This window comes from Erythrolamprus reginae, chromosome 8, assembly GCF_031021105.1.
Source record: "Erythrolamprus reginae isolate rEryReg1 chromosome 8, rEryReg1.hap1, whole genome shotgun sequence".
Classification (NCBI taxonomy): Eukaryota; Metazoa; Chordata; class Lepidosauria; order Squamata; family Dipsadidae; genus Erythrolamprus; species Erythrolamprus reginae.
The window spans coordinates 40717649-40744010 of NC_091957.1; the positions used below are offsets into that span (position 1 = coordinate 40717649).

The window sequence follows — 26362 nt, forward strand, 5'->3', positions numbered from 1 at the left end:
AGCGTTCCTGGGGAAACGCCTCGGCAATGAAGGCGTTTCAAAAAGCCTCCCAGGCGTGAGTCTCCCCACTTCCTCCTTCATTGTCCAATCGGTCGCGACTTCCGTCGTGTCTCTCCGCGCAAAAGAACTACGCCTCACATACTGCCTATGCCCGTCTCTTGTGGCCGGACTCGGTTTCCCAGAAGCCTCGGCGGCCTTGCGGCGGAAGCTCACGTGGCCTTGGTTTTCTTCGGCGAAAGACGCGGCGGAGAACCGAGGGTGGGGGTCAAACGGGGCTCCAGGCGGGCGCTCAGCAAGGTAAGGGGGCGCTGCCTTCCAGGTCTGCGTATGCCCGGAGCCGCGGGAGGGACAGTTGGGGGGGGCCGCCGGGGGGGCGTCGATTTCAAAGCGTCCTGCCGCCCGTGGACGAGGCAGCGACCGCCGGGAGGTCGACAACCTGTCGCTATGGCAACGTTAGGGAGGCCTGCCCCCCCCCAAGAGCATACTTAAACCTCGCATTGCCCCCCCCCAACCCGTCGGATCCCCCTAACAACCTCCCTGCGAAGTAGGACGTCTCCCCTGTGTCCGAGATGGGATTTAGCAATAGGAATAGCCCTTAGACTTATATGCCGCTTCACATTGCTTTACAGCCCTCTCTAAGCGGTTTACAGAACCAGCCTCTTACCCCACAACCATCTAGGTCCTCACCTCGAAAGGATGGAAGGCTGAGCCAACCTTGGGCCTGGTGAGATTCGAACTGGCAAATTGCATGCAAAAAGCTTGCAGTACTGCACTCTAACCACTGAGAGGGAGGAAAGAAGGAAGGAAGGAAGGGAGGGCAATAGCATTTAGACTTATATACCGTGGTGCTTTTACAATCCTCTTTAAGCGGTTTACAGAATCAGCTTATTGCCCGCAACAATCCGGGTCCTCATTTGATCCATCTCGGAAGGAGGGAAGCTGAGTCAATTTTGAGCCAGGGGTAAGATTTGAACCACTGAACTACAGCTAGCAGTTAGCTGAAGTAGCCTCTGCAGTGCTGCGCTCTAATAGCTGCGCCACTTGAACCCAGAGCCCTTCTCCAAGTGCAGGCGGCCTGGCTTGGCACAAGGGGCCTAGAGCTGACCTGGGGATTGATTGATTGATTGGATTTGTATGCCACCCCTCTCCGTAGACTCGTAGACTTGTTGTTGTTGTTATTGTTTGTTGATTTATTTTTTTAAAAAATCTATTGCTTTACTGTGGAATGGTTTGACTCGAGGCGGCGACCACCCATAATGTTCACTCTTTGTGTTTTTTATCATCACAACAAGCATGGGAAGTGAGTTGGGCTGTTGTTGATGCTACGTTTTTAACACTTGTGACCTGTCCACATCCTGTGCAACTAGCAATGGATCCAGAGGGCCTAGAGGCAGTGATGGTGCGGTACAAGCGGCCTGTGTTCCTGGTACTGGAGTCTGAGACCCTCTATATCCTCTCTAGATATCCATGTATAGATAAATATTAGAGAAAGATAGATAGATAATAGATTTAATTGTTTGTTTGTTTGTTGTTTATTTGTTTATTTATTTGTTTGTTTGTTTAATATTAGCTATAGGGGGCAGGTAGGTGGATGATAGAAAGATAGGTAGATGAGAGAGAGATCGTTTCTGCAGCAGTTTCCATTTATCATCATTTATCATGTCAATAGCTATCTGTCTATCACTTATCTGTCTATATCATTTATATATCATCTGCATCTACCTACCTACCTATCTATCTTCAGAAGAGAAGAATTTAGGGGTAGTGATGTCTCAAAATGGCCGAACAGTGCAGTCAGTCTGTAGGCAAAGCAAGTAGAATGCTTGGTTGCATAGCTGAAGGTATAACAAGCAGGAAGAGATTGGGATCCCGCTGTATAGAGCGCCAGTGAGTCCACATTTGGAATACTGTGTTCACTTCTGGAGACTTCATCTACAAAAATATATTGATAAAATTGAACAGCTCCAAAGATGGGCTACAAAAATGGTGGAAGGTCTTAAGCATAAAACTTATCAGGAAAGACTTCATGAACTCAGTCTGTATAGTCTGGAGGACAGAAGGAAAAGGGGGGACATGATCGAAACATTTAAATATGTTAAAGGGTTGATTAAGGTTCAGGAGGGAAGTGTTTTTAATAGGAAAGTGAACACAAGAACAAGGGGGCACAATCAGAGGTTAGTTGGGGGAAGATCAGAAGAAATGTGAGAAAATATTATTTGACTGAAAGAGTAGTAGATGCTTGGAACAAACGTCCAGTAGACGTGGTTGGTAAATCCACAGTAACTGAATTTAAACATGCCTGGGACAAACATATATCAATCCTAAGATAAAATACAGGAAATAGTATAAGGGCAGACTAGATGGACTATGAGGTCTTTTTCTGCCGTCAATCTTCTATGGGAGCAAGCATGTCTACCAACGGTGGGCTCCTACTGGTGCACTCTGGTGCACCACTCCAATAGAGGCCCACCAATTGCACAATTTTGCACAATGGTCTAGTGCTGTCTTTGCTAGTCCATGGCCGCCGCCATCTCTTTTTTTGTAATTTTGGGCGTTTTCCGGCACTTTGAGCATGCGTGGAAGTAAAATCATCCCTCTGCAGCTGCTCAGAGAGCTGAAAAATGCTGAAACTTACAAAAAAAAAGATGGCAGAACCCACGGACCGGCAAAGACATCACCTCTGTGCATGTGCAAAAGTAAAATTGTGCAGGGGGACCAGCATGCAAAATGTGATGCGCACCAGTAGGAAAAGGTAAAAGGAAGCCTCCTACTTCTGCCTACCAGTTTCTCCCAAGAAGCACCTTGTATGGAGGGCTAAAACAGAGTAACTGGCATCTAATTGTCCCAGCTGGTTTTCATGCCTCCTGATTTCTCAGCCAGCACCTGAGCCCCTGCATCCAAACTGGCTCTCTAGGTTGTGATTGGAGATTTGTTCTCTTCACCTCCCAGGCCCAGTTCTTTCTCCCAAAGGTGAGAAAGATCTTTGATCTTGGTTATTCAGTGTCCATTCTGGTTAGAAAGGTATAACCAGCATGGATGTATATCTAGGTTACCTGGATCTATTCAGTAGAGAGAGAAAGATCTTTGATCTTGGTTATTCAGCGTCCATTCTGGTTAGGAAGGTATAACCAGCATGGATGTAAATCTAGGGTACCTGGATCTATTCAGTAGAGAGAGAAAGATCTTTGTTATTCAACGTCCCTTCTGGTTAGGAAGGTATAACCAGCATGGATGTAGATCTAGGTTACCTGGATCTATTCAGAAGAGAGAGAAAGATCTTTGATCTTGGTTATTCAGCGTCCATTCTGGTTAGGAAGGTATAACCAGCATGGATGTAAATCTAGGCTACCTGGATCTATTCAGTACAGAGAGAAAGATCTTCATTATTCAACGTCCATTCTGGTTAGGAAGGTATAACCAGCATGGATGTAGATCTAGGTTACCTGGATCTATTCAGAAGAGAGAGAAAGATCTTTGATCTTGGTTATTCAGCGTCCATTCTGGTTAGGAAGGTATAACCAGCATGGATGTAAATCTAGGCTACCTGGATCTATTCAGTACAGAGAGAAAGATCTTCATTATTCAACGTCCATTCTGGTTAGGAAGGTATAACCAGCATGGATGTAGATCTAGGTTACCTGGATCTATTCAGTAGAGAGAGAAAGATCTTTGATCTTCGTTTTTCAACGTCCATTCTGGTTAGGAAGGTATAACCAGCATGGATGTAAATGTAGGCTACCTAGATCTATTCAGTAGAGAGAAAAATATCTTTGATCTTTGTTATTCAACTTCCATTCTGGTTAGGAAGGGATAAGAGGCCACTAGGATATCCCACCCCGTAAGCCAGCCTGGAAAGTCACAGTGGATTTATTTACTTGTAAGTGGAATAAATGATGTTTGTAATAACAAACCGGAACCCAGGAGAAAACCATGGCAAACCTCGGTCTTCACTCAGGCCTTTTGGGGGAAGAAGACCCATTCCCTCTCTTTTTTTCCAGGCCCGTTCATGCTACTTCCACCGTATTTAATTTGCCTTTTTCATTTCCTTCTAGGGTTGTGGCATACAGGTGACATATAAGTTTAATAATTAATCAATTATCTTGTAGTCAAAAATTAAACACTACTAAAGTATGGCAGACTTGAAGAAATTTGACATAGAGAGATTACTTACAATGTTCACAATGACTTAGAAGTTTGTTTTTTGGGCGGGGGTCAGTTGTAGCATTTTGTACAAACAACGGGAGGAAACTGGTCTTGGCGCAGAAGGTCTTATAGCCAAATCTGACCTGGAGGAAGGTTATTTTTTTTCAGGCTACCTAGATCTATTCAATTAGGATATGATTTTAAGCAGTGATACTGTAAGCTTTAAAGAAAAGGTAGTTTGGGAGGGGAGTTTTTGGATCAGAACCACACCCTTGAGGGAAGAAGAACAGAATTTGCAATTTCTTGCAGGTCTTTTTCACTGAGATAAGAGGGGCGGCTATCGATATATACTGTACATGTAAAAGCCAAATACCACTCAGGCATCATCACAAAATCTCCAGAACCGTAAAGCCTACAAACTTGGCATGTAAACACTTGTTTTATGTTGTGTGAGTCTTATATTGTAATTAAAACTAATAAAAAAAATTAATAATAATAATAATAAAAAAACTTGGCATGTATATTTATTTATTTATTTATTTATTGGATTTGTATGCCGCCCCTCTCCAGAGACTCGGGGCGGCTAACAGCGACAATAAAACAGTGTACAATAGTAATTTGGTATTGATGATTAAAAATCCATTAATATAAAAACCAAACATACATACATACATACCATGCATAGAATTGTAAAGGCCTAGGGGGAAAGAGGATCTCAATTCCCCCATGCCTGGCGGCAGAGGTGGGTTTTAAGTTGTTTACGAAAGGCAAGGAGGGTGGGGGCAGTTCTAATCTCTGGGGGGAGTTGGTTCCAGAGGGCCGGGGCCGCCACAGAGAAGGCTCTTCCCCTGGGTCCCGCCAGGCGACATTGCTTAGTTGACGGGACCCGGAGAAGATCCACTCTGTGGGACCTAACTGGTCGCTGGGATTCGTGCAGCAGAAGGCGGTCCCTGAGGTAATCTGGTCCGGTGCCATGAAGGGCTTTATAGGTCATAACCAACACTTTGAATTGTGACCGGAAACTGATCGGCAACCAATGCAGATTGCGGAGTGTTGGTGTAACATGGGCATATTTGGGAAAGCCCATGATTGCTCTCGCAGCTATTCCTCTTGGCTAACACACTCTGATGCTAAGGAGTTAGATGTTCTACTCCCCCTCCCCACCTGGAAAGGATTCTGGTCCAGTGATGGGTTCTAAATCTCGTCTCTACTAGTTCGCTTGTGCGCGACACATCTGCGCATGCACAGAAGCATCCGGAGTGGGTGGGTGGAGCCTTGCACCGCTGGTACTACTGGTTCGTAGAACTGGACCGTACCGGTAGCAACCCATGCCAGTGGGCGTGGCCAGTGCGTCACTCATCCAGCCTGCGAGCTGGAAGTTTACACATTCTACTCCATATTAAAGAGTTCAGTTTCCTAGCGAAGCACGGGTATCCATCTACTAATGGATTAATAAAATTTGCCAGGAAAGGATTTTTTTTTAAAAAAAAATTCTTTGGAAGAGCTAGCTAGGATTTATTTGTAAAAGATTGCAACAATCAAGGGACAACATTGCTTCTTTTGTTCCACAGAGCGAATAGTGTCTTATTTAGATAAGAATACAATCTGAAAAGAAGTTTGCCCCTTGGGTTGGGTATAAAATGAAAGAAAGTTTGGTCAAAGTAAGTAAGGATAAATATTTTTTTGCTTAGTCACCTTGAGCACCAAGGATCTAGGACTTAAACCAGTGTTTCCCAACCTTGGCAACTTGAAGATATCTGGACTTCAACTCCCAGAATTCCCCAGCCAGCACTCGCTGGCTGGGGAATTCTGGGAGTTGAAGTCCAAATATCTTCAAGTTGCCAAGGTTGGGAAACACTGATGGCCTTTTAACTCCCTTCCAGAAATGTATGCCAAAAAAGGAGTAAAAGATAAAAGGAACACAGCTCTGCTAAACGTTTACACTGATGACACAATTTCAATATGTAACAGATTGTTGTGCAAACCGGGCTCTGATCTATTACACTGGGAAGCCTGAAAAAGCCAAGCATTTGGGCGGCATGCGTAAGAACTGATCTTGTGGGTTCCTGGGCATGTTGTAATGCTGTTATCTTTTAGGAAGGAACTGGAGAGTGGAATGGAAGCTGATAGTGCGTTAACTCTTTCACAGCTCCCCCACACACACACCTGTTTTTCCTCTGCTGTAATGACTTATTCTGTAGCAGAATAAGATTTGGCCCATCATGAGTTTGAATTAATTATACCACATTCATAAAGTACATTTTGAGTGAGGGTAAATCTCTGGCTAACCGAAGTTTCAAAGATATGGAAATCTACATTCTGTGACTTTAACCGCAGTAATATTTCACTCCCGTGCATGGATCTACTTCATTGCGGAACTGAGAGATTACATTTTTTTTCTTTTTTTCTGATAAGCCCTTAGAAACACTGCATTCATTTCATGGTATGATAGGCTGCAAACAGACCAAGGGACAGCCACTTTCCTGGGTGGTATTAACTTCACCCTTACAGTCTTGAGACTTTAAACAGTGATGGGAGATCACCGACAAGTCCCTACTAGGGAATCTGTACATATTGTTATTCCCCAAACTGAGCATCTGCCTTATGGCAGTGGCCCCCAGCCTGGGGGGACTGAGTTCCTTGGAGAAAGCTTTTTCCACGGACTGAAGAGGGCATGGTTTTATGGGCTGCTTGTTTGCATGGACCGGTGCCAGTCCAAGGACATGGGGTAATGGACCATTGCTTTGTTGATTAACTCTTATATTCACCTGTCCAGGTAAACAGGCCCAAGGCCCATATTCTGCTGGCTCCATAAGGACAAAGATAGCCATTTTTACTAGCATTTTTTGGAGTATAAGACTCACCTTAGTTTTGGATGACAAAAATAGGGAACAAAAATCTACCTACCAGGTATTAATCTGGCTGGTGTTCTAAGTCTGTTTAGCTTCAGCACATTATTTTATCCCCAGATCCTTTTTTGGAATAAGTAGCAATGAAAGCAAGCCTACAAAGATTTAGGGCTGGGAAAAAACTTCTTCGGAGTAGCAATGAAAAAATCCTCAAAAAAAAAAAAGGTACATTCTGAGAATAAGACGCACCCAAGTTTTTACCCTCTTTTAGGGAGTAAAGGTGCATCTTATACTCTGAAAAATACAGTATGTTATCCACATCTGATGATGTTTGTGTAGCTTGTGTAATTTTAAGACTTGTGGACTTCAGCTCTAAGAATTCTCCAGCCAGAATAGTTGGCTGGAGAATTCTCAGTGTTAAAGTCCACACGTCTTAAAATTGGCAAGTTTAAAGACTTCTAGTGTAGTTACTGTAGTCATCATAGCTATAAATCAAAGGGACAACAGAGGAACAGAGCAGACAGTTTTAAAGGCAATTCCTCCCATTAATGAATGAATAAATACTCTGTATTAATACCCAGTGAGCGCTCACAAGATCATTTTGCATCTCGCCCTGCGTAAATCTCATGTAATGGCCTACGGTCAAAGTTGTCCTTTAAAGCAATATGGCAGTTGCTCTTAGCCTACTTGAAGGGATGATCTGATCTCTTGCAGATAACATGAACACTCAGAACCGCTGTTGCTACCACTGACATGGCATGTAACCAAAACAGGCAGCGTGGAATGCACGTGTTAGGACCTTGCCCTATACTTTGATCCCTGACCTACATTTCAATGGAAGCAGCTGCCAGTTTACTGTAATTATCTGCTTCCTTGCTTCTCCTCCCTACTGATTCTGGAAATGCAATGTTTCTTGCAAGACCTGTTAAGTTGGGTATGTCCACAATTGAGCTCAACATTTCTGTTGCTAAGCGAAAGGATTGTTAAGTGAGTTTTGCCCCATTTCCTGCCACAGTTAAGCAAATATCTGCAGTTGTTAAGCAAACCAGGTTTCCCCATTGACTTAACTTGTCAAAAGGTCGCCCAAGATGATCCCACAGCCCCTGGGACGTTGCAACTGTCATCAATATGAATTGGTTGCCAAGCATCTGAATTTTGATATGTAACATGTTTTTGGAGTATAAGATGCACCTTTCTTCCCCTAAAAGAGGCTGAAAATTTGGGTGCATCTTATTTATTGTTTAAATGTAGATTTTAAGGCAGGGGTCGACAAAGTTGTTCAGAATCTAGGAGCCAGCCAAAAAATTTAGGAGCCAGAATTTTTTTTAAGCAAACTTGGTTTTTAATTTAACAAAAAAAACATTACAAACGTTATAAACAACATTTTACTTTTAAAGATAATAAATATTATATTTTGATATTTTAGATTTTAGGCAACATTCTAGTGTTTTTCACTTTGCGTTTTGTGGCCATGAACATGCCTTGTGATTTTAGAGCTGAAGTACCAGTGGTCCACAGCCTTGGCAGGATCAAACGCCTTCACAGATGGCCCATTCATGGTGATCATAAACAAGTCACTTAAACTTTCTTCTTGCATCCTTGATCTGAATTTATTTTTGACCATGTTCATCAAACTAAATCCTCTTTCACAACATGAGGTTGAGACAGGGAGCACCGCTACAATCGACAACAGGTTTCCCAGAACTGGAAATCTCTCGGTGTTGGAGAGTGCCAAATCCAGAAGCTCACACAGTTTCTTTCCTTTTCCAAGGACCTTAAACTCATACCACTCATTGAGGAGTGAGTGAATGCATTGGTCATCACTTTCAGGTGGAGATAGCTGTTTACGAAAATGATGAGCCAATGCAGTAATCTCAACCACACCGTAGTCTTGCAATGTTGTTCCTGCTGGCCAGGCAAAGGTGTCAAACACTGCGGTGGATCTTTCAATATTTATATCACTTAGAAATCGCACTGTCAAGTATTTAACTGCATGATTAATTAAATTAGCTTTTTCCTGCTGAATTGATGCAGCTACAGTGTTGCTCAGTCCATGTAGCTGTACATTTTGAAACAGTCCTTGAAGAGATGTTCCTGAGACAAATCTGGCCTCATGTTGTTTTGGTGCATCTCTAAGTGAATTGATTGTTGAAATTGTGCTTTTCACATGCAACTCAATTGTGCTTAAAAAAAGCTCTTCCCTTTGAAATATAAGTGACAAGTTTTTAAGAATTTCCAGATAGTCCAGTAGAAAATGGAGCATGTGAACAAATTTAAAATCTGTGAGCTTTCTCAGTAAACCATGGGCAGCTGCAGAGGCACTGTCTTTTTCCGCAGCCACACTTTCTAGGTGGATTGTCACGCATTTCCAGTCTTTGACAAGTGCAGACAGAGCACCGACTTTGCTTGCTATCCATCTGACATTATGCAAGTATTGGAATTTCAGAATTGTAAGGTGCAGGTTTTCTGCTACTTGCTTCAGCTGTCGCATTCTCTTAGGTGAGTATTGATAAAATTGGGAGAGTTTCTTTAAAATAGAGTCAAGGTCATCAATTAATTTAGCTTGTTTTACTGAACTTAATACACTTAAGTTCAATCGGTGTGCAACACAGTGAATGCCAATTAAATGACTGATGTTTTGGCGTATTTTCTGCACCAAGCCATTTTCGGTCCCAATCATGCTGGCAGCACCATCTGTACCAATGGCAATCAAGTGACTTGAAGAAAGCCAGCCTACAAGACCAAGTGTTCTAAGTTCTTCTGTGAGCGCTTCTAAATATCCATCTGCAGTAGCCATTTCAAGAGGAGAAACAGAAAGAAATACTTCTTTGACCCTGTTGTCCTTGATGTACCTGACATACAGAATCAGTTGTTCAACCCCTGCTTTGTCAGTTGAGCCATCTAGCATCAAGCTGACATATTTTGCCTCTTTGAGCTCACTGATTAGGTTTTTCCTGATTATTTCTGCAATATGGGAAATTAATTCTTTGCATCTTTTATCGTTTGCATATTCCTGTCGCACAGCACTCCCTAATTTCTCCGTCAACTCTAGCAACCCTTCAAAATCTGTGAAAGGTCTGTTGTTTTTGGCAATATAATAGGCCACATTAAATAGAATGGTCATATGTTTAAACATGTCTTCATCCATTTTCCTTATACAAGCAGCCAATGGAGTAGCTTCTGGAGCCAACGCTGCATGTGTAGCTTCCACACAATTTAGATGCTGGAGAGACTTTGCGTGCTTTTTGAAGGTTTCAAGTTTAAAGGGTCCTGAAAATCCTTTTACGATCCTAGATGCTTGGTCAGCAATGCCAGGGAAGGAAGCACAAATCTCGCATATAGCTATACCAGTTGTATGGTCAAATTTAAGCCATGCGAGTTCTTTACACCACTCTTGCCTAAATCTCCTGGGTCCAGCAGTTTGACAACGGCTTGTTGATGGGGACTCCTCTGCTGGTGGGTCTTCTCTTGTTTCTTCAGTTACCTGTTGCCCGGCACTTTCTACCTGTTGCACTGCGCTTTCAAGAGAGGTCTTTGTAAAGAACTGTGTCATTTTCAGTTGCTTTTCATTTTCTGGTATTCTCTCTGTTGCTCTGCGCTTCATTTTTTTCCTGAACCCAGAAAAGAAAAAAAAATGTGCACTTTGCTCTGCTATGCCAATTATAACTTACACATGAACTCTTTACCCTTCTTTGTCCGAGTGGACGAGGCAGTACTCCGGCTTCGTTCTCCTGGCGGCACCCGACTTTGTTCTTCCAGCAGCACTACGCAGTCCGCCATATAGTACTGGTAATGGGATACACTGCCATATAGTAACCATATAATTACAGCATATACTGTGTATATACTGCTATACCCTACTTACAAAAAGATTTAGCAATGTAGGAAACTCCATTCAGTGGTGGTCCAGCACAGTGATTTTCAATCTTTTTTGAGCCGCGGCACACTTTTTACATTTACAAAATCCTGGGGCACACCACCAACCAAAATGACAGAAAAAGACAGTAAATATTATTTATTTATTTATTTATTTATTCAATTTTTATGCCCCCTTCTCCTTAGACTCAGGGCGGCTTACAACATGTTAGAAATAGCACTTTTTAACAGAGCCAGCATATTGCCCCCACAATCTGGGTCCTCAATTTACCCACCTCGGAAGGATGGAAGGCTGAGTCAACCTGGAGCTGGGGATGAGATTTTAACTGCTGACCTTCAGATCTACAGTATTTCTACATGTATTTATACATAGAACATACAATCCCATGTAACATCCCCTTATAAATACAGTCAATCATCAATCATCCCTCCTCAAATTTATACTACTGTCTCATTTCTGTCCCCCCCCCCCTTATATGTCTGTGTGTACTCAAACCATTTCCAAAACCAGGTGAGGGCTGGGGTTTTATTCTCTTTTATTCTTTTCAAAAACAGGTGAGGGCTGGGGGTTTTTTCTTATTACTATTTGGGTGCTTTTTACCATATGCTTCAAGAATCACCTCTCTCTCTCTTTTGTTTCTCCTCTCATTCTCTGCCTCAATCATTTTCTCATTTCTCCTCCCCTTTTTGTTCCCATTTCTCTCTCTCTCTCCTTTCCTCTTCCTATCTGTCTCTCTTGCTTTCTTTTTTTCTCTCTCTCTCTCTTGCTTTCTTTCAGTATCTCTTGCTATCTCTCTTTTTCTCTCTTACTTTTCTTCTCTCGTGCTTTTTCTTGTTCTTTCTCTCTCTCTGTTGCTCTCTCTCATTCTCTTATTTTCTCTCTCTCTCTCTTTTCTTTCTCTCTCTCTGTTGCTCTCTCTCATTCTCTTATTTTCTCTCTCTCTCTCTTTTCTTTCTCTCTCTCTTAGTCTCTCTATCTCTTGTTCTCTTATTTTCTTTCTCTCTCTTGTTCTTTCTCACTCTCTCTCTCTCTGTTGCTCTCTCTCTTTCTCTCTCTTCCTTTCTTCTCTGTGGAGGCCAGCGAAGGTTTCCCTTAGTTTGAATGTTCCGAGCAAGCAGCCCCTTTACTGACAGCCCGGGACGGCACTGTGAGAGGGGTGGGCGTTCCCACAGCGCTTGGAGCGGCTAGCGGCCGGATCGCCAGCGCCGCTGCAGCCACCGCTGTGGAAGAAGCCGCACCCCAAAAAATCCGGAGAGAAGGAAGGATTGGGCGGGGGGGGGGGCTCCTGCAAGTGGAAGCATCAGCCCTGGAGCCCCCTTGCGCCCATGGCTTCTCGTCGATGTCTCTGCCTGCCCGATCCGGAGTGCTAATAGCGGCGGCGGGGAGGGCCCCCCCCCCCGCTATTCCCGCCACCCGCCGCCGCTATTAGCACTCCGGATCGGGCAGGCAGAGACATCGACGAGAAGCCATGGGCGCAAGGGGGCTCCAGGGCTGAGGCTTCCACTTGCAGGAGCCCCCCCCCCCCCGCTATTCCCGCCGCCGCCGCCGCTATTAGCACTCCCGCGGGCGAGGGGGCTCCAGGGCTGAGGCTTCCACTTGCAGGAGCCCCCCCCCCGCTATTCCCGCCGCCGCCATTAGCACTCCCGATGCCACAAGTGAAAGCCTCAGCCGCTACTATTGCCATCCCGCCGAGTCCCAAGCTCACCTGCTGCAAAGAAGGAAGGCACGAAGAAGAAAGGCGCGAAAATGAAGGTGTGAAGAAGCAAGCCGGGACACTCAACTTCCGGTTTGGAAGCGGAACTTTGCGGCACACCTGACCTTGTCTCGCGGCACACTACTGTGCCGCGGCACAGCGGTTGGGAAACGCTGTTCTAGGCGCCAGACAACATTTTCTAGGCGCCACTGGCGACCAGGCGCCTGGGTTTGTCGATCCCTGTTTTAAGGATTGTTTTAATGTATATTAATTGGATTGATTTTACTACTGTCTCTTTGTATATGTTGTGAGCCACCCCGGGTCCTCGGAGAGGGGCGGCATACAAATCCAATAAAATAAATAAAATAAATAAATACTCTGAATGTAGCTTTTTTGAAGCTTTTTTTCCCCTAGCCCTAATGAGGCACTAACGATCATGCTTCGAGCATCTGCAAGCCCAGAATTGTTGGAAAGAATGTTTTTCCCAGCCCTAATGAAGTGCTTACAATCTTCCCAGCTTGCAATCTTTTTCATTGCTACTCCCTCCCAAGAACGTTTTTTCCAGACCTAAGTCTTTGCAGGCTTTTTTCCCCATTGCTACTTGCTCCGAACAATGGGTTTTTTTCAAGCCTAACCAGGAGATAAAATAATGTGCTAAAGCTGACCAGTAGTGATGGGCGAACCTAACCCGCACAATTTGGGCCCGTACCAAATTTTGCAGTGTTCTGTATTCCGAACACGAACCCGAATTTTTTTCAAACTTCGGGCAAAGTTCGGGGTCGTGTTCGGTGTTCGGAGCTTTGACGTCACCGGAAGGTTGCTAAGCGCGCCAAGGTAATCACTTCCTGGATTCCATGGAATCCAGGAAGTGATCACCTTGGCGTCCTTAGCAACCTGCCGGTGACGTCAAAGCTCCGCCCCCGGAATCTCTTCATGGGAGGGATTCCCCAGCTCCTTCAAAGGGAGGTCTTCACGTAAAAATAAACATTGTTATGTTTACGAATAAGGACACCGCAGCGGCGCTGCAAGAAAGGGCGGTCCTTTCACGTAAAAATAAACATGGAATCCAGGAAGTGATCACCTTGGCGTCCTTAGCAACCTGCCAATGATGTCAAAGCTCCGCCCCCGGAATCGCCCATCACTACTGACCAGACTAAGGATGCTAGCCAGGTGAATACCTGGTAGGCAGATCCCCCCCCCCCCCTATTTTCCTCCCCAGAAACTAAGGTGTGTCTTATACTCCGGTGTGCCTTATGCTCCAAAAAATACAGTAACTGTGGGGATGCTGCAAAACAGTTGTCGGTGCAAAAAAAATCCCAGTCACTTTTTCCCATGCTGTCTCAATTTTGACGGTCACTAAATGAATGGTGGTAAGTCAAAGGCTACCTGTATCTTAGGAGTGCACATGTTTTAGGTGATAGCAATTTACAAGTTACTGGTGAGATACTTAAAATGGGCTGGTTGATTATGGTTGAACAGGATTGTGCTTTTCCATGGATTTTGAAAGGGGGGCAATTGTTTTTTTCTCATACAATTTCTGCGTAGGGTTGTTTTGCCTTTTCTAGCCGTATATATAATAGGGGCAACATACTGTGTTACGCTGCAGTGGTCCTGCTTTGATCTGTGCAGAAGCACCTTCATTCTGTGTCTCTTGTCCCTTGCAGCCAGCCTCCAGCTATGGCGATCCTGTTTGCTGTTGTTGCCAGGGGCTCCACCATCCTGGCCAAGCATGCATGGTGTGGAGGGAATTTCCTGGAGGTTACAGAGCAGATCCTGGCCAAGATACCTTCCGAAAACAACAAGCTCACTTACTCGCACGGAAAGTGAGTATTTTCTGGGGGGAAAGAACAATTGATGGAAACTAATGGCAGGGAATGCTGCAGGCCCCGTCCCCAAGGGAGATACACCTGGTGGGACTCAGAAAAAGGGCCTTCTCTGTGGTGGCTCCCTCTCTCTGGAACATCACTCCCCAGGAGATTAAAATGGCCCCCATTCTAATACTTTTCCAGAAGGCGCTGAAGATCTGGTTCTGCCAGAGGGCCTGGAGAACCTAGAGAGGGATGGAGTCCATTAAATGGCACTTGCTGGGGTGGGGCGGGTGGTAGGTGAAGGGTGATTTTGTTATATTGTCCTATATTATTTGATTCTTTTTGTTAGTTTTTAATTTTTTAAATGTATAGTCTTATATTCTGTAAGCCCCCTTGAATCGCCATGGACGAATAGTGGGCAATATAAATTCGATAAATAAAATAACAATAATAAATAAGATGATCCAGATGATGGCCACAGTGTTGGAATGAATAGACCCTCATGTGCTAAAGGGTTGGTTTCAATTGTGATAACGCATCCATCGTTCTGCAGCTATCCTTGGTTTCAGGCTCCGGCCCACTTGCTGCTTGATCCTAGCCTAACCAACTGTTTTGACACTAGTCCTCAGCATGTTAACATCCAGAGTGGGATGGAGCCCATTAAATAGCTTGTGTGATCTGCTGTTGCTGGGACGGTGTGTGTGTGTAATAATAATAATAATAATAATAATAATAATAATAATAATAATAATAATAATAATAATAATAATCTGGAGGACAGAAGGAAAAGGGGGGACATGATTGAAACATTTAAATATGTTAAAGGGTTAAATAAGGTTCAGGAGGGAAGTGTTTTTAATAGGAAAGTGAACACAAGCTGAAGTTAGTTGGGGGAAAGATCAAAAGCAACGTGAGAAAATATTATTTTACTAAAGAGTAGTAGATCCTTGGAACAAACTTCCAGCAGACGTGGTTGGTAAATCCACAGTAACTGAATTTAAACATGCCTGGGATAAACATATATCCATTGTAAGATGAAATACAGGAAATAGTATAAGGGCAGACTAGATGGACCATGAGGTCTTTTTCTGCTGTCAGTCTTCTATGTTTCTGTAATAATAATAATAATAATAATAATAATAATAATAATAATAATAATAATAATAATTGATTAGATTTGTATGCCGCCCCTCTCCGAAGACTTGGAGCGGCTCACAACAATAATAAACAATGTAACAAATCCGATACTTAAAAAGACATTTAAAAAGCCCATATCATTAAAAAAAAAACATACAACTCAATCATACCATACATAAATCATATTAGCAAGGGGATACCTCAGTTACCCCTTGCCTGGTGACATAGGTGGGTATTCAGCAACTTACAAAAGGCAAGGAGGGTGGGAGATCTTCTTTTATTAGTTTTATTGTTTTTATATGAGGTTTTATATTCCGTAAGCTACCTTGAGTCGCCATGTGCGAATAGGCAGCAAGATAAATTCCCTAAATAAATAAAGGGATGAAATGAAGAGCCATTTGATTGCTAGGCTGGGGAAGAGAGCAGGAAAGAAAAGGGTTAGCGTGCCCATTTCTGCTGATGTGCAAATAATCTTGCCATGTTTATACCACTACTCAGAAAATTTATTTGGTGTCTTGCTTTCCCCTCAGTTATCTGTTCCACTATATCTGCCAGGACCGGATTATATACCTCTGCATCACTGATGATGTAAGTACATGGGAAAAAGCTGCAGTGGAGCCTTGGTTGAAATTTGCACACTTGGTGGGTTTAAGGGGATGTAGTGGCTAAGATGCTGAGCTTGTCAATCGGGGAGGTTGATAGTTCAGCGGTTTGAATCCCTAGCGCTGCATGATGAATGAGCTCCCTTCACTTGTCCCAACTTCTCCCAACCTAGCAGTTTGAAAGCAGGTAAAAATGCAAGTAGAAAAATAAGTACCAACTTTCCACCTTTGGTGGGAAGTTAACAACGTGTCATAGTTCCAGGTAGGATCCAATTTAAATCATAGTCCAAGTCAAAGTATTCCTCAAAATTTCAATTTATTGCCAAAACAATCCTGGTACCAACTCTGGGAAAGCCGAATCTGAGCTTTCCACCCAGTGGAAAGTTCACATCCCTTGCCCCCCCCCCCAAACTTGCCACATTGCCCACTCGGGTTGTGCCAGCGTGGCAAGTCCTCCTTCCACTTCCGCCCAGGTGGTGGACGTGGGATGGCCTTGAACTTCTCGAAAGAATGCTTTGTGACTGTATCTGTTTCCTCATGAAAATCACCACTCCCAAATTCCCATAAGCCTCAGGCCTTCTACAGATAGTGTGTGGCAGGCCGTTGATTTATCACGAACTTCTACACTGGCTTGACACAGCATTCCGTGCGCCTTCGGTATTTAATTGTGCCGCCCACATGACCACAGAGACATCATCAGATAGCATTTGTTCTTCGTCTTAAAACAGAGATGAGCTCTGCCCCCTAGAATCAGGAACGACTAGCATGTATGTGTGAGGGGAACCTTTATCTTTACCTATAAAGGTGGGTTGCTGGAAATAGGCAAATACAGTGGATTATGGCTGTGCCGAAAAAAATTTGCTCTTCGTTGTGATAAGTATACAGTGGTACCTCTACTTAAGAACTTAATTCGTTCCGTGACCAGGCCCTTAAGTAGAAACGTTCTTAAGTAGAAGCAATTTTTCCCATAGGAATCAATGTAAAAGCAAATAATGCGTGCAAACACATTAGGAAATGCCATACCACCACCATTACTATGGCAGCCGAATAGCAAGCATGCATCAAGGTAGATTCCCATGCTGGAAGGTACGATGACTTGTTGATCTCCCCTACCCCATGGTTCATGGCAGACTGGCAGCTCAGGCGGAAAGATGGCAGTTCTGACTGTAATGGCTCCATTATTTGTCTCTGCTGCTTCCTGCATAGATTCACTTCTTATGTAGATCTCTTTATGTCTTTTCTAGTCATTCGCTACCTACTTGAGCTTTTTGCGGGAAATAGCGTCGCAAGCTGTTTGTCTTCTGTTTAACACTTGTCTGTTTTCTTCTCTCCCTTCAGAACTTTGAGCGTTCACGGGCCTTCACATTCCTGAATGAAATCAAGAAGAGGTTTCAGACCACCTATGGATCCCGGGCACAGACCGCCCTGCCCTACGCCATGAACAGCGAATTTTCCAGCGTGTTGGCAGCACAGCTGGTGAGACTCTGAGTTGTCATTGCAAAGGCCCTTTTCTTTTAAGGAAGCGGAAACTACACCCACCTGCCTCTTCTGGAGCTGAGCATTGACCATCTGATCTTCTGATGACAGGCTGGGTTGAGTTAAAACCGGGTGGTCAGTTTTCTTTTAGCCCAGAAGGATCGTTTTTGAGGTTGCATTATTATTGTTGCCTCTTTTAAAAACCACTCGTAGGAAAACGGGGATGCTCATTTTAAATAGGATCCTTGTCGCTTTCCTTGAAAAGCGCAAGGCAGATCATGTCCACCGGACCAGAATATCTCCGGGACCGCCTTCTGCCGCACGAATCCCAGCGACCAGTTAGGTCCCACAGAGTTGGCCTTCTCCGGGTCCCGTCAACTAAACAATGTCGTTTGGCGAGACCCAGGGGAAGAGCCTTCTCTGTGGCGGCCCCGACCCTTTGGAACCAACTCCCCCCAGATATCAGAGTTGCCCCCACCCTCCTAGCCTTTCGTAAGCTCCTTAAAACCCACCTCTGTCATCAGGCATGGGGGAATTGATACTTTCCCTCCCCCTAGGCTTATAAAATTTATGCATGGTATGCTAGTATGTATGATTGGTTTCTATATTGGGGTTTTAAATTAACTTAAATATTAGATTTGTTTACATTGTATTATTATTGCTGTGAGCCGCCCCGAGTCTGCGGAGAGGGGCGGCATACAAATCTGATAGATAGATAGATAGATAGATAGATAGATAGATAGATAGATAGATAGATAGATAGATAGATAGATAGATAAAAACTACAAATGAAAGGAATCGTTTTAGTTCGCTTAAACACTTGTAAGTGAAGTTGAGGTGACCACTTGCTGAGATACCGCTCTGTCTCTGCCAAACGGGTACTGTTCTACAGCAGGGGTGTCAAAGACTCGGATCTTACTGGTGAAAGGCTCCGAGTTATCCTGCAAGGCTGTGCCAGAGATGGCTTGGGACTGTCTCATGCTGCCTCAGCCTTGGCCCACCCAGTTGGCTATGATGACCGGGCCCCACCCAACCTGGCCCCCCAAGGGCAAACAAAATTCCTGATACCGTGTTTCCCCGATAGTAAGACCCCCCCGATTGTAAGACATATGGGGGGTTTCAGGGGGGTCGGCTTATATAAGCCATACCCCGAAAGTAAGACATATGTCTTACTTTCGGGGAAACACGGTAAGTATAAAAGGAATTAAAGGGGGAAAAAACTAGACAAATACTATTGCTGCGCCCTCCTTCACCAGCCTCCTTTCCGGCAGCTCCCTGCGCTCGCCTTCGCTCGCCGCGGCACCACCGCCTCTTCCCCTGCCGAGGCTCAGCTGCAAGCGGCCAGCGAGGCCGATCGGCTCCGAGGCGAGCGGAAAGGTGAGTGGCGCGGTCAGGCGCCCTCCTTCGCCCGCCTCCTTTCCGGCAGCTCCCTGCGCCCGAAGACGAGCCGGCCCCGATGCCCGGGACAATGTAAGACATACCCCCAAAGTAAGACACAGTGGGGCTTTTGGGGGTAAAAAGATAGTAAGACACTGCCTTACTATCGGGGAAACACGGTAACAGCCCGCTGTAGGATAGAGTTTGACACCCTTGTTCTACAAAGTAGCTTTGTAGCTGTTGAGGACTTCTTTCCTGCCTTCCTTAAATGTTCTCTTTCCAGGCTAAACTTACTCATCTCATATAGTCCCTATGGCGGTTCAGGTCTCTGCATAGTCTTTAATTTGGCTTCCTTAAAATATGGCTCCTAAAACTGTGTAAATGTCACTTAAGGCAAACAAAAAAGCAGAATTTTTATTTCCTGGATGCTTTGTTGTGTCGGTGCATCACAAGATTGCATTATTACACTTTAGGATCTTATGTTTGTTTAGCTAGAACTGGTTTACAGGTACCCACCCCAAGTTTCGTCTCTGCTGCTTATTCACCTCTTTGGTTTTTCTGAAGCATTTAGTTTTCCCTCTGTTCTTCTTCCATTTAGAAATACCACTCTGAGAACAAAGGTCCTGATCAGATGGTAGAGACCCAGGCTCAGGTGGACGAACTCAAAGGGATCATGGTCCGTAATATAGGTACGGGTGACCAAAGTGTATTTGAACCCCTGCACATCACTGTAGATGCATTTTGGCAAGGGGTGGTGCTTTGTGGAGTGGACAGTTGGTCTCTGACAGACACTTGAAGAGACTAGAAGCATTTGAAATGTGGATTTACAGGCAGCTGTTACCTGGGTTGACAAAATCAGAAATGAGGTGATAAGCCACCTGGGAAAGCCAAGGGAGATCATCAAAACCATAATAGCAATAATATTTAGACTTATATACCACTTCCCAGTGCTTTACAGCTCTCTCTAAGCGGTTTACAGAGAGTCAGCATATTGTCCCCAACAATCTGGGTCCTCATTTTACCGACCTTGGAAGGATGGAAGGCTGAGTCAACCTTGAGCCTACTGAGATTCAATCTGCCAAACTGTTGGCAGCCGGTGATCAACAAAAGCAGCTTGCAGTGCTGCACTCTAACCACTGCACCACCAAGGCTCTTAATGGTGCAGCGAAACAGCAAAGGTTAGACTATTTTGGACATGTGATGTGATACCTACAAAAATATGGCATCCTTCACTTAATCCTCCAAGGAAAGATTGAAGGCAAATGAGGTCCAGGCAGAAAAACATCATCATGGCTTCAAAATCTAAGGGACTAATTTGGGCAAAACTCGGCAGCACTTTTTTTGTGGGGTGTTGGTAAAAATAGGATCGCCAGCATGATCACCAACGTCTGATGACGGATATGGCACAAGAAGATGCTTTGTGGAAAGGGCATGAGTGGGAAAGGGACAGGAAGCAGGTGGACTGCATTTCAACTTATTTAGGCAAAGGAGAAGATTGGGTGGAACAAAATAAGTAATTTGTGTTACTTTTTTTCTGTTCATGCTTGAATCACAGGGGTTTCTTAGCTTCCCAATCTGCTAGGTCCTCTATGAGCTTCTAAGGCAGCGGTTTTCAACCTTTCTAATGCCGTGACCCCTTAATGCAGTTTCTTATGTTGGGGTAACCCCCAACCATAAGTCTAGCACAATTCTCCCAACAGAGCTTTAATCTGATTGGCAGGAAGGTCAGAGGGACACCCCTACTGTAAACGCCTGATTGGTCAGATAGTAAAAATATGTTCCAAGATGCCAGAATAGAAGCTTTAGGGAAATTTGTCTCCCATGATCTTAGGCAGCGGTCCCCAAACTACGGCCCGCGGGCTGGATGCGGCCCACTGAGGTCTTTTAACCGGCCCGCAGCAGCACACGAGATTTTACCGATCGATATAATAAGAGAGAGAAAGAGGGAGAAATAGAGAGGGAGAGAGAAATGAAGAGGAGAGATAGAAAGGGGGAAATAGAGAGAGGGGGAGAGAGAGAAAGTGAGAGATACAAAGAGGGAGAGTTACAAAGAGGGTGAGTGAGAGAAAGAGAGAAGAGAGAGAGAAAGAGAGAGAAAGAGAGAGGGACAGAGAGAAAAAAGAAAGAGAAAGAGGGAGAGATAGAGAGGGAGAGGAGAGAGAAAGGAAGAGGCAGAAATGGATAGAGACAGAGAGAGAAAGAGAAAATGATGGAGGGAAAGAACGAGGGAGAGGAAAATGAAACAAATGAGAGAGAGGGAAGAGGGAAGTGGAGAGGAGGGAGGGAGGGAAGGAAGGAGAAATTGAGTTTGTTGATTTAAGTTTAAATTGTTAATAAAGAAGTATAAATTACTTTATTACTTATTAATTACTTAATTACTTATTACTTCTTCTTTATTTTAAATATTGTATTTGTTCCCATTTTGTTTTTTACTTTAAATAAGGTATGTGCAGTGTGCATAGGGATTTGTTCATAGGGGTTTTTTATAGTCCGGCCCTACAACAGTTCGAGGGACAGTGAACTGGCCCCCTGTGTAAAAAGTTCGGGGACCCCTGATCTTAGGTGACCCCTGTGAAACGGTCATTTGACCCCCAAGGGAGTCTTGATCCCCCAGTTTGAGAACCACTGTTCTAAGGGGTGCCTCAGTTTCCCAAATTCTTAATGAAAGAACTTGCTCCAGATATAATTAAATCAAGTACCTGCGCTAGAAAAAGGACAGTGCAATGCTGTTACTCAATTTCTGTGGTTTAGGAAAATACTGTGGCAGAGTTGCTTCTCCATTGGGATTCTTATAATTGCTCTCCCTTTCATCCAAGATCTCGTAGCTCAAAGAGGAGAAAAGCTGGAACTGCTGATAGACAAAACGGAAAATCTTGTGGATTCGGTAAGTTCCAAAGATGGTGCGGTGAATTCTTTAGGGTTGGCTCTATCTTAAGGGGAGGCCTGCAGGATTGGTGTAGGAGGAAATGAATACAAGACAAGTTGTCTTAAAATTAACTGCATTTTAGAAGGCAGAGCACATGTTTTTGGAAAGTGCCTTCTAATGTTGGCATTTGAGACAGTAAAACCAGATGTTTCTTCACTAGAGTTCTATTTACTCAGCCAAATGTTTCCCTTTGCAGAGCAAAATCAAGATGTGGTGTTTAGCAATCTTTTGACCTAGCAGAGAAAAACCTACCAGCCTAGCCTAGGAAAGGCAGCTGCTATCTGGAATAACATTGCCTAAAAACAAAAATATCAGCAGTTGGGGATACAGGTATTCCTCACTTAACGTCCATTCATTCAGCAACTGTTTGAAGTTATGATTGCTGAATGAACTTATGATCATTCAATCCTAACTTGCATTGCCCTGCAGTCCCGTGAACAATGTTCGGGTCTGCCTGCATTTACAACTGCCCTTCATGCCCCATGGCACCCAGTCTAGTGGCAAGTAGGGCAGCCAAAAAGAGAGAGATGTGGCAGAGGGGTTGAAGTGGGATCGGTCCTTTACTTATTTCTAAAAAGGGCTTGGATCCAGGTTGCATGCTAGAATTTGCCATTAACAGTAACTGTTTTTGCCAGGATTACTGCTCTCAGGCAGCCCCGTGATATTTTGATCAATGACCATGTGGGTTAGTGACAGTTGTCCCAATTGTTAAGTGAAGACTACCTATGTTCAGCAAAGCCTAGCCGATAACCTCCAGCAGAGGGCAGTGTGGTTACTTCTGCTGTGATCTTGAAGGTCAAACATAGTATTTGGATAGGAGGCTTAAAAAAACTGAAAAGGCTCTCCAGAAGATACATTGGAAATAGGAATTAAAATGACACATAACATACTGCATTTTTTGGAGTATAAGATGCACTTTAGTTTTTGGGAGTAAAATGGGGGCTGGGGAATGCCTATCAGATATTCCTCTGGCTAGTGTCCTTAGTCTGGTCAGCTTCAGTACATTATTTTATCCCCTGATTAGAGCTTTAAAAAAAACCTTATTCAGAGAGAGTAACAATGAAAGAGCCTGCAAGGTAAGAGCTGAGAAGATCGTTAGGGCCTCGTTGGGGCTGGGGGGGAAAAGCTTCCCCCCCAAAAGCTACATTCAGAGTATAAGATGCACCTGAATTTTCAGCCCCTTTTAGGGAGAAAAAAAGATGCATCTTGTACTCTGAAAAATACAGTAGCATTTCTGTTCTGTCTGGGTTTTCCCAGACCTCAACACCAACTGAAAAAACAGCCAGACACTCTGGTAAAAGCCAAAAGTATTTTATAGCTGGAAAAAATAAGCACAAAGGAAAACCTGTCTTCACAACAGACAAGCTATAATACGTTACAGCAGGGTCCTGATGTCCAGTCAATACCACAAGCTTCTTGCTGGCACACCCCCCCAAGGTTTCAATAGTCTAAGGCACAAACCAGGATTGTAAGCCACCAAAGTTCACAGACAGGTCTCACGAATCTCCAAGATAAAACTCCACAAGCCAGGAAGGGTGGGTCCGCCTTTTATCCTTTCCCAAGAGCACCACACCCAAACCCAGCTGTGACCTCTAATGCTGGAAATACTTAGCCAATTGAGTCCGTCTCTGATTAGCTCTCCTTTGTCGCATATCTATGATGTCTTGAGCATTTTCCCCTAAGGAATCCAGGCTGCTTGCTGGGGAGAGCTCCCCCTGGTGGGACTCTGGCTGTCCTTCTTCTTCAGCCTGGGATTCCTCTTCCTCGTCAGTCTGCACCTCCTGTTCCTCAGCCTCTCCCTCTGAGCTGGAAACCGACAGAAGGTCAGCCATTCCCGGAGGGGTCCCAGACTGAACCACAACAATTTCTAGTGGGGAGCAGCTGATATTGCCTTCCGAACAGGCTGATGAAATACTGGATGTAATCTGCGTTAAATCCTCCCCTCTTGCTTTTCCCCTTCCAGTCCGTCACTTTCAAAACAACCAGTAGGAACTTGGCCCGAGCAATGTGCATGAAGAACCTCAAGCTCACCATCATAGTTGCCATCGTATCCATCGTAAGTTTGTGGGGGGCATTTATTCCTAGTACCAAGGAGCGGAACTCTGCGGCTATAAAAGGAAATTACTCTTATGTCCTTTTATCCTTGTGCCGGGTCTATAAATGAATTAATGGCCCGCGAGAGATCTATTCCCCTTATTTGAACGTGAAAAATAGTGAAGCAGCTTTTCTGCAGCGATGCAGTTGCCCGCTTCAAGTGGCCAACCTACAGATTGTCTTCCTGCGGTGATAGAAGTTGCTAAATGCTTTTCTCCCTCTCCCCTCTCAGGTGATCATTTACATCATTGTGTCGGCTGCCTGCGGGGGCCTCTCCTGGCCAAAATGTGTGTAGAAATAGCCACCCGAGCCAATCCACCCCACGAAAGCACACAAGGCTCACAGGAATGTACGTCATCCAATTGTGGACTTTCACACTCCTCATCCTTCCAGGGCACTCGAGTGTCTTCTTTGGCCTTATCACCTTGTAAGGTATACTCCTTCAAAACTCCAAAGGATGTTTTTTCTCCGCAAACAAGCAGGACTTCCTGTGAAGGGAGAGAGGAGGGCAATGGACCAACGGCCAACGGGAGGTATCTTTAAGTATTTGTCATCCTCATGCTTTGCACTTTACTTGGTGGAGCAGATTGTTGGGGGAGCTGAAGGCCCCATAGACCTTAGGGGGGAGATGATGTGAGTGGGGACCGCTCGTCAACCGAGGTCTTGCTCACAGACCCAGCCCAGAGATGCAATCGGCTCTTCTACTAAAACGGCTTTTTCCTGCAGTGCCTTTCTTAAAACCCGCGACAGGCTGTGGCTTTTCCCCCCTCTTCGAAGCTTCCTTCGCGGCCCTTTCATCGGCCGAGTGAAGAGGTTATGCTTTTCAACTTGAGTGACTGGCGTTGACGTTGCTGTAACATTGCTGCTATTTGTAAATTTTTGTGTCTCTGGGTTCGTCTTCTCGCCTAGTTTGGAAATGTCCTTTCCAACTGTATGGTAGTTCGCGCTGGCTTCATCTCCTAAGGTGTGTCTCAAAGCTATTTTAGCGTCTCCGAAGGATTGCACTCTGTGCAAGATTTAGTAACTGCTCTCTTCTCTTTGAGCATGGTGGAGCTATTGTGCCTAGCTCAAAACCACAAGAGGCAGGCGTTACCTGAGTGGGATTCCCTCAAGCTACTGATTTTCAAGAAAAAAAAGTTACAGAGAAGCATGAAGTATTTGAAAACCAAATTGTAATCTCAAACTTCCATAAATTACTTGTGAAAAACTTTAACACACACCCCCACCCCCAAATCGTGCATAACGTAAGTAAAGGAGGACGAATCTTATCTAGGAAGATTCTTTCCCCAATGTTGGCATTTTATGATCTTATCCTACTTTTCTGAGGAATATCTGCTCACTCTCCCCAGCATACTGCAGAGTAAATCTGGTGCACCTATCCTTGTTTCCTACAGTCATGATCAGTCTTCCCCTTCTAATGTCTTTGCAGGAACAAGCCAACATTAATTGTGCATGGGTTTTTATTAAAAATGTCAACAGCAGTGGTTAATTTTCTATTGTTTTGAATGCCTTTATGTAAACTGCTTCCTCTTTTAATAAAATGCATTGATGCATTATTGTAAAATAAATTTAAATCTGTTTAAATAAATGTACCTTAACTGCAGATAATTGATATTCAGGTTTTTTTCTCGTCAAATATCTTCTTTTGACAGCTGAGCTGCTTTTTTAAAGTCCTGGAGAAACAGGTATCCAAAAGTAAGGGGGAAAATCAGTGGGTTTATTTCAGAACTTATACTGAGCTCTTATCTAAGAGCTTCCACATTGCTAGGAGTTTCATAGCAATGATCTTGACTGGCTAAGGAACACTGCCAGCAAACTGGATAGATGTGTTACCTCCAGTGTGAATAACAAAAGTGGTCCAAAGTGTTATTTTGCCCATAAAATTGTGATTGGTTAAACAAAATTGTGTTAAGTATTTACAGAATGGTTTGAAAATCTGAAATCAAATTCCTGCCAGCCTTTATTTTACAAGTAAACATCCAGCGATACTTATAATTTAAAGCCATTTCTTTCAGGGTGCATTCTGATTGGGCAAAAACATTTTATGGTGTGCCTTTTCAACATCTGTTTACACACTTACTTCTACTGATGACCTTTTGAAAACACTAAGTACCAGCTGGTCCATCTCTTACGTTTCAGCTGTTATTTCAGGAAGCATGGCAGCATAAAATCAAGCAGAGGTTGTATAACCATTCTTGTTTGAAGTCACCATCCAATTGCAGGAGATGACCAGTGACCTGGTTCACAAAGCATTTCAAGCAAGTAGTAGTTATACCTACTGATTAAGTCAGTGTGGTTACAATTAAATGTTATTAAAACTTCTGGACCAAAAGGAAACCATTCAGCCCAGTGGCCAGGAAACAAATACAAACTGTCCAAC

General features: G+C 44.1%; 1 protein-coding gene across 1 annotated transcript; it reads left to right on the plus strand.

Annotated features, from left to right (window-relative positions):
- The first annotated feature begins 111 nt into the window (after positions 1-111).
- VAMP7 (vesicle associated membrane protein 7) lies at positions 112-25585 on the plus strand. Its single transcript, XM_070759729.1, has 8 exons — positions 112-297; positions 14227-14385; positions 16038-16095; positions 17448-17585; positions 19561-19651; positions 21779-21846; positions 23852-23944; positions 24215-25585. The coding sequence occupies exons 2-8, from the start codon at positions 14240-14242 to the stop codon at positions 24275-24277; spliced, it is 657 nt and encodes a 218-aa protein (XP_070615830.1). The 5' UTR covers positions 112-297; positions 14227-14239; the 3' UTR covers positions 24278-25585.
- The last annotated feature ends 777 nt before the right edge of the window (positions 25586-26362 follow it).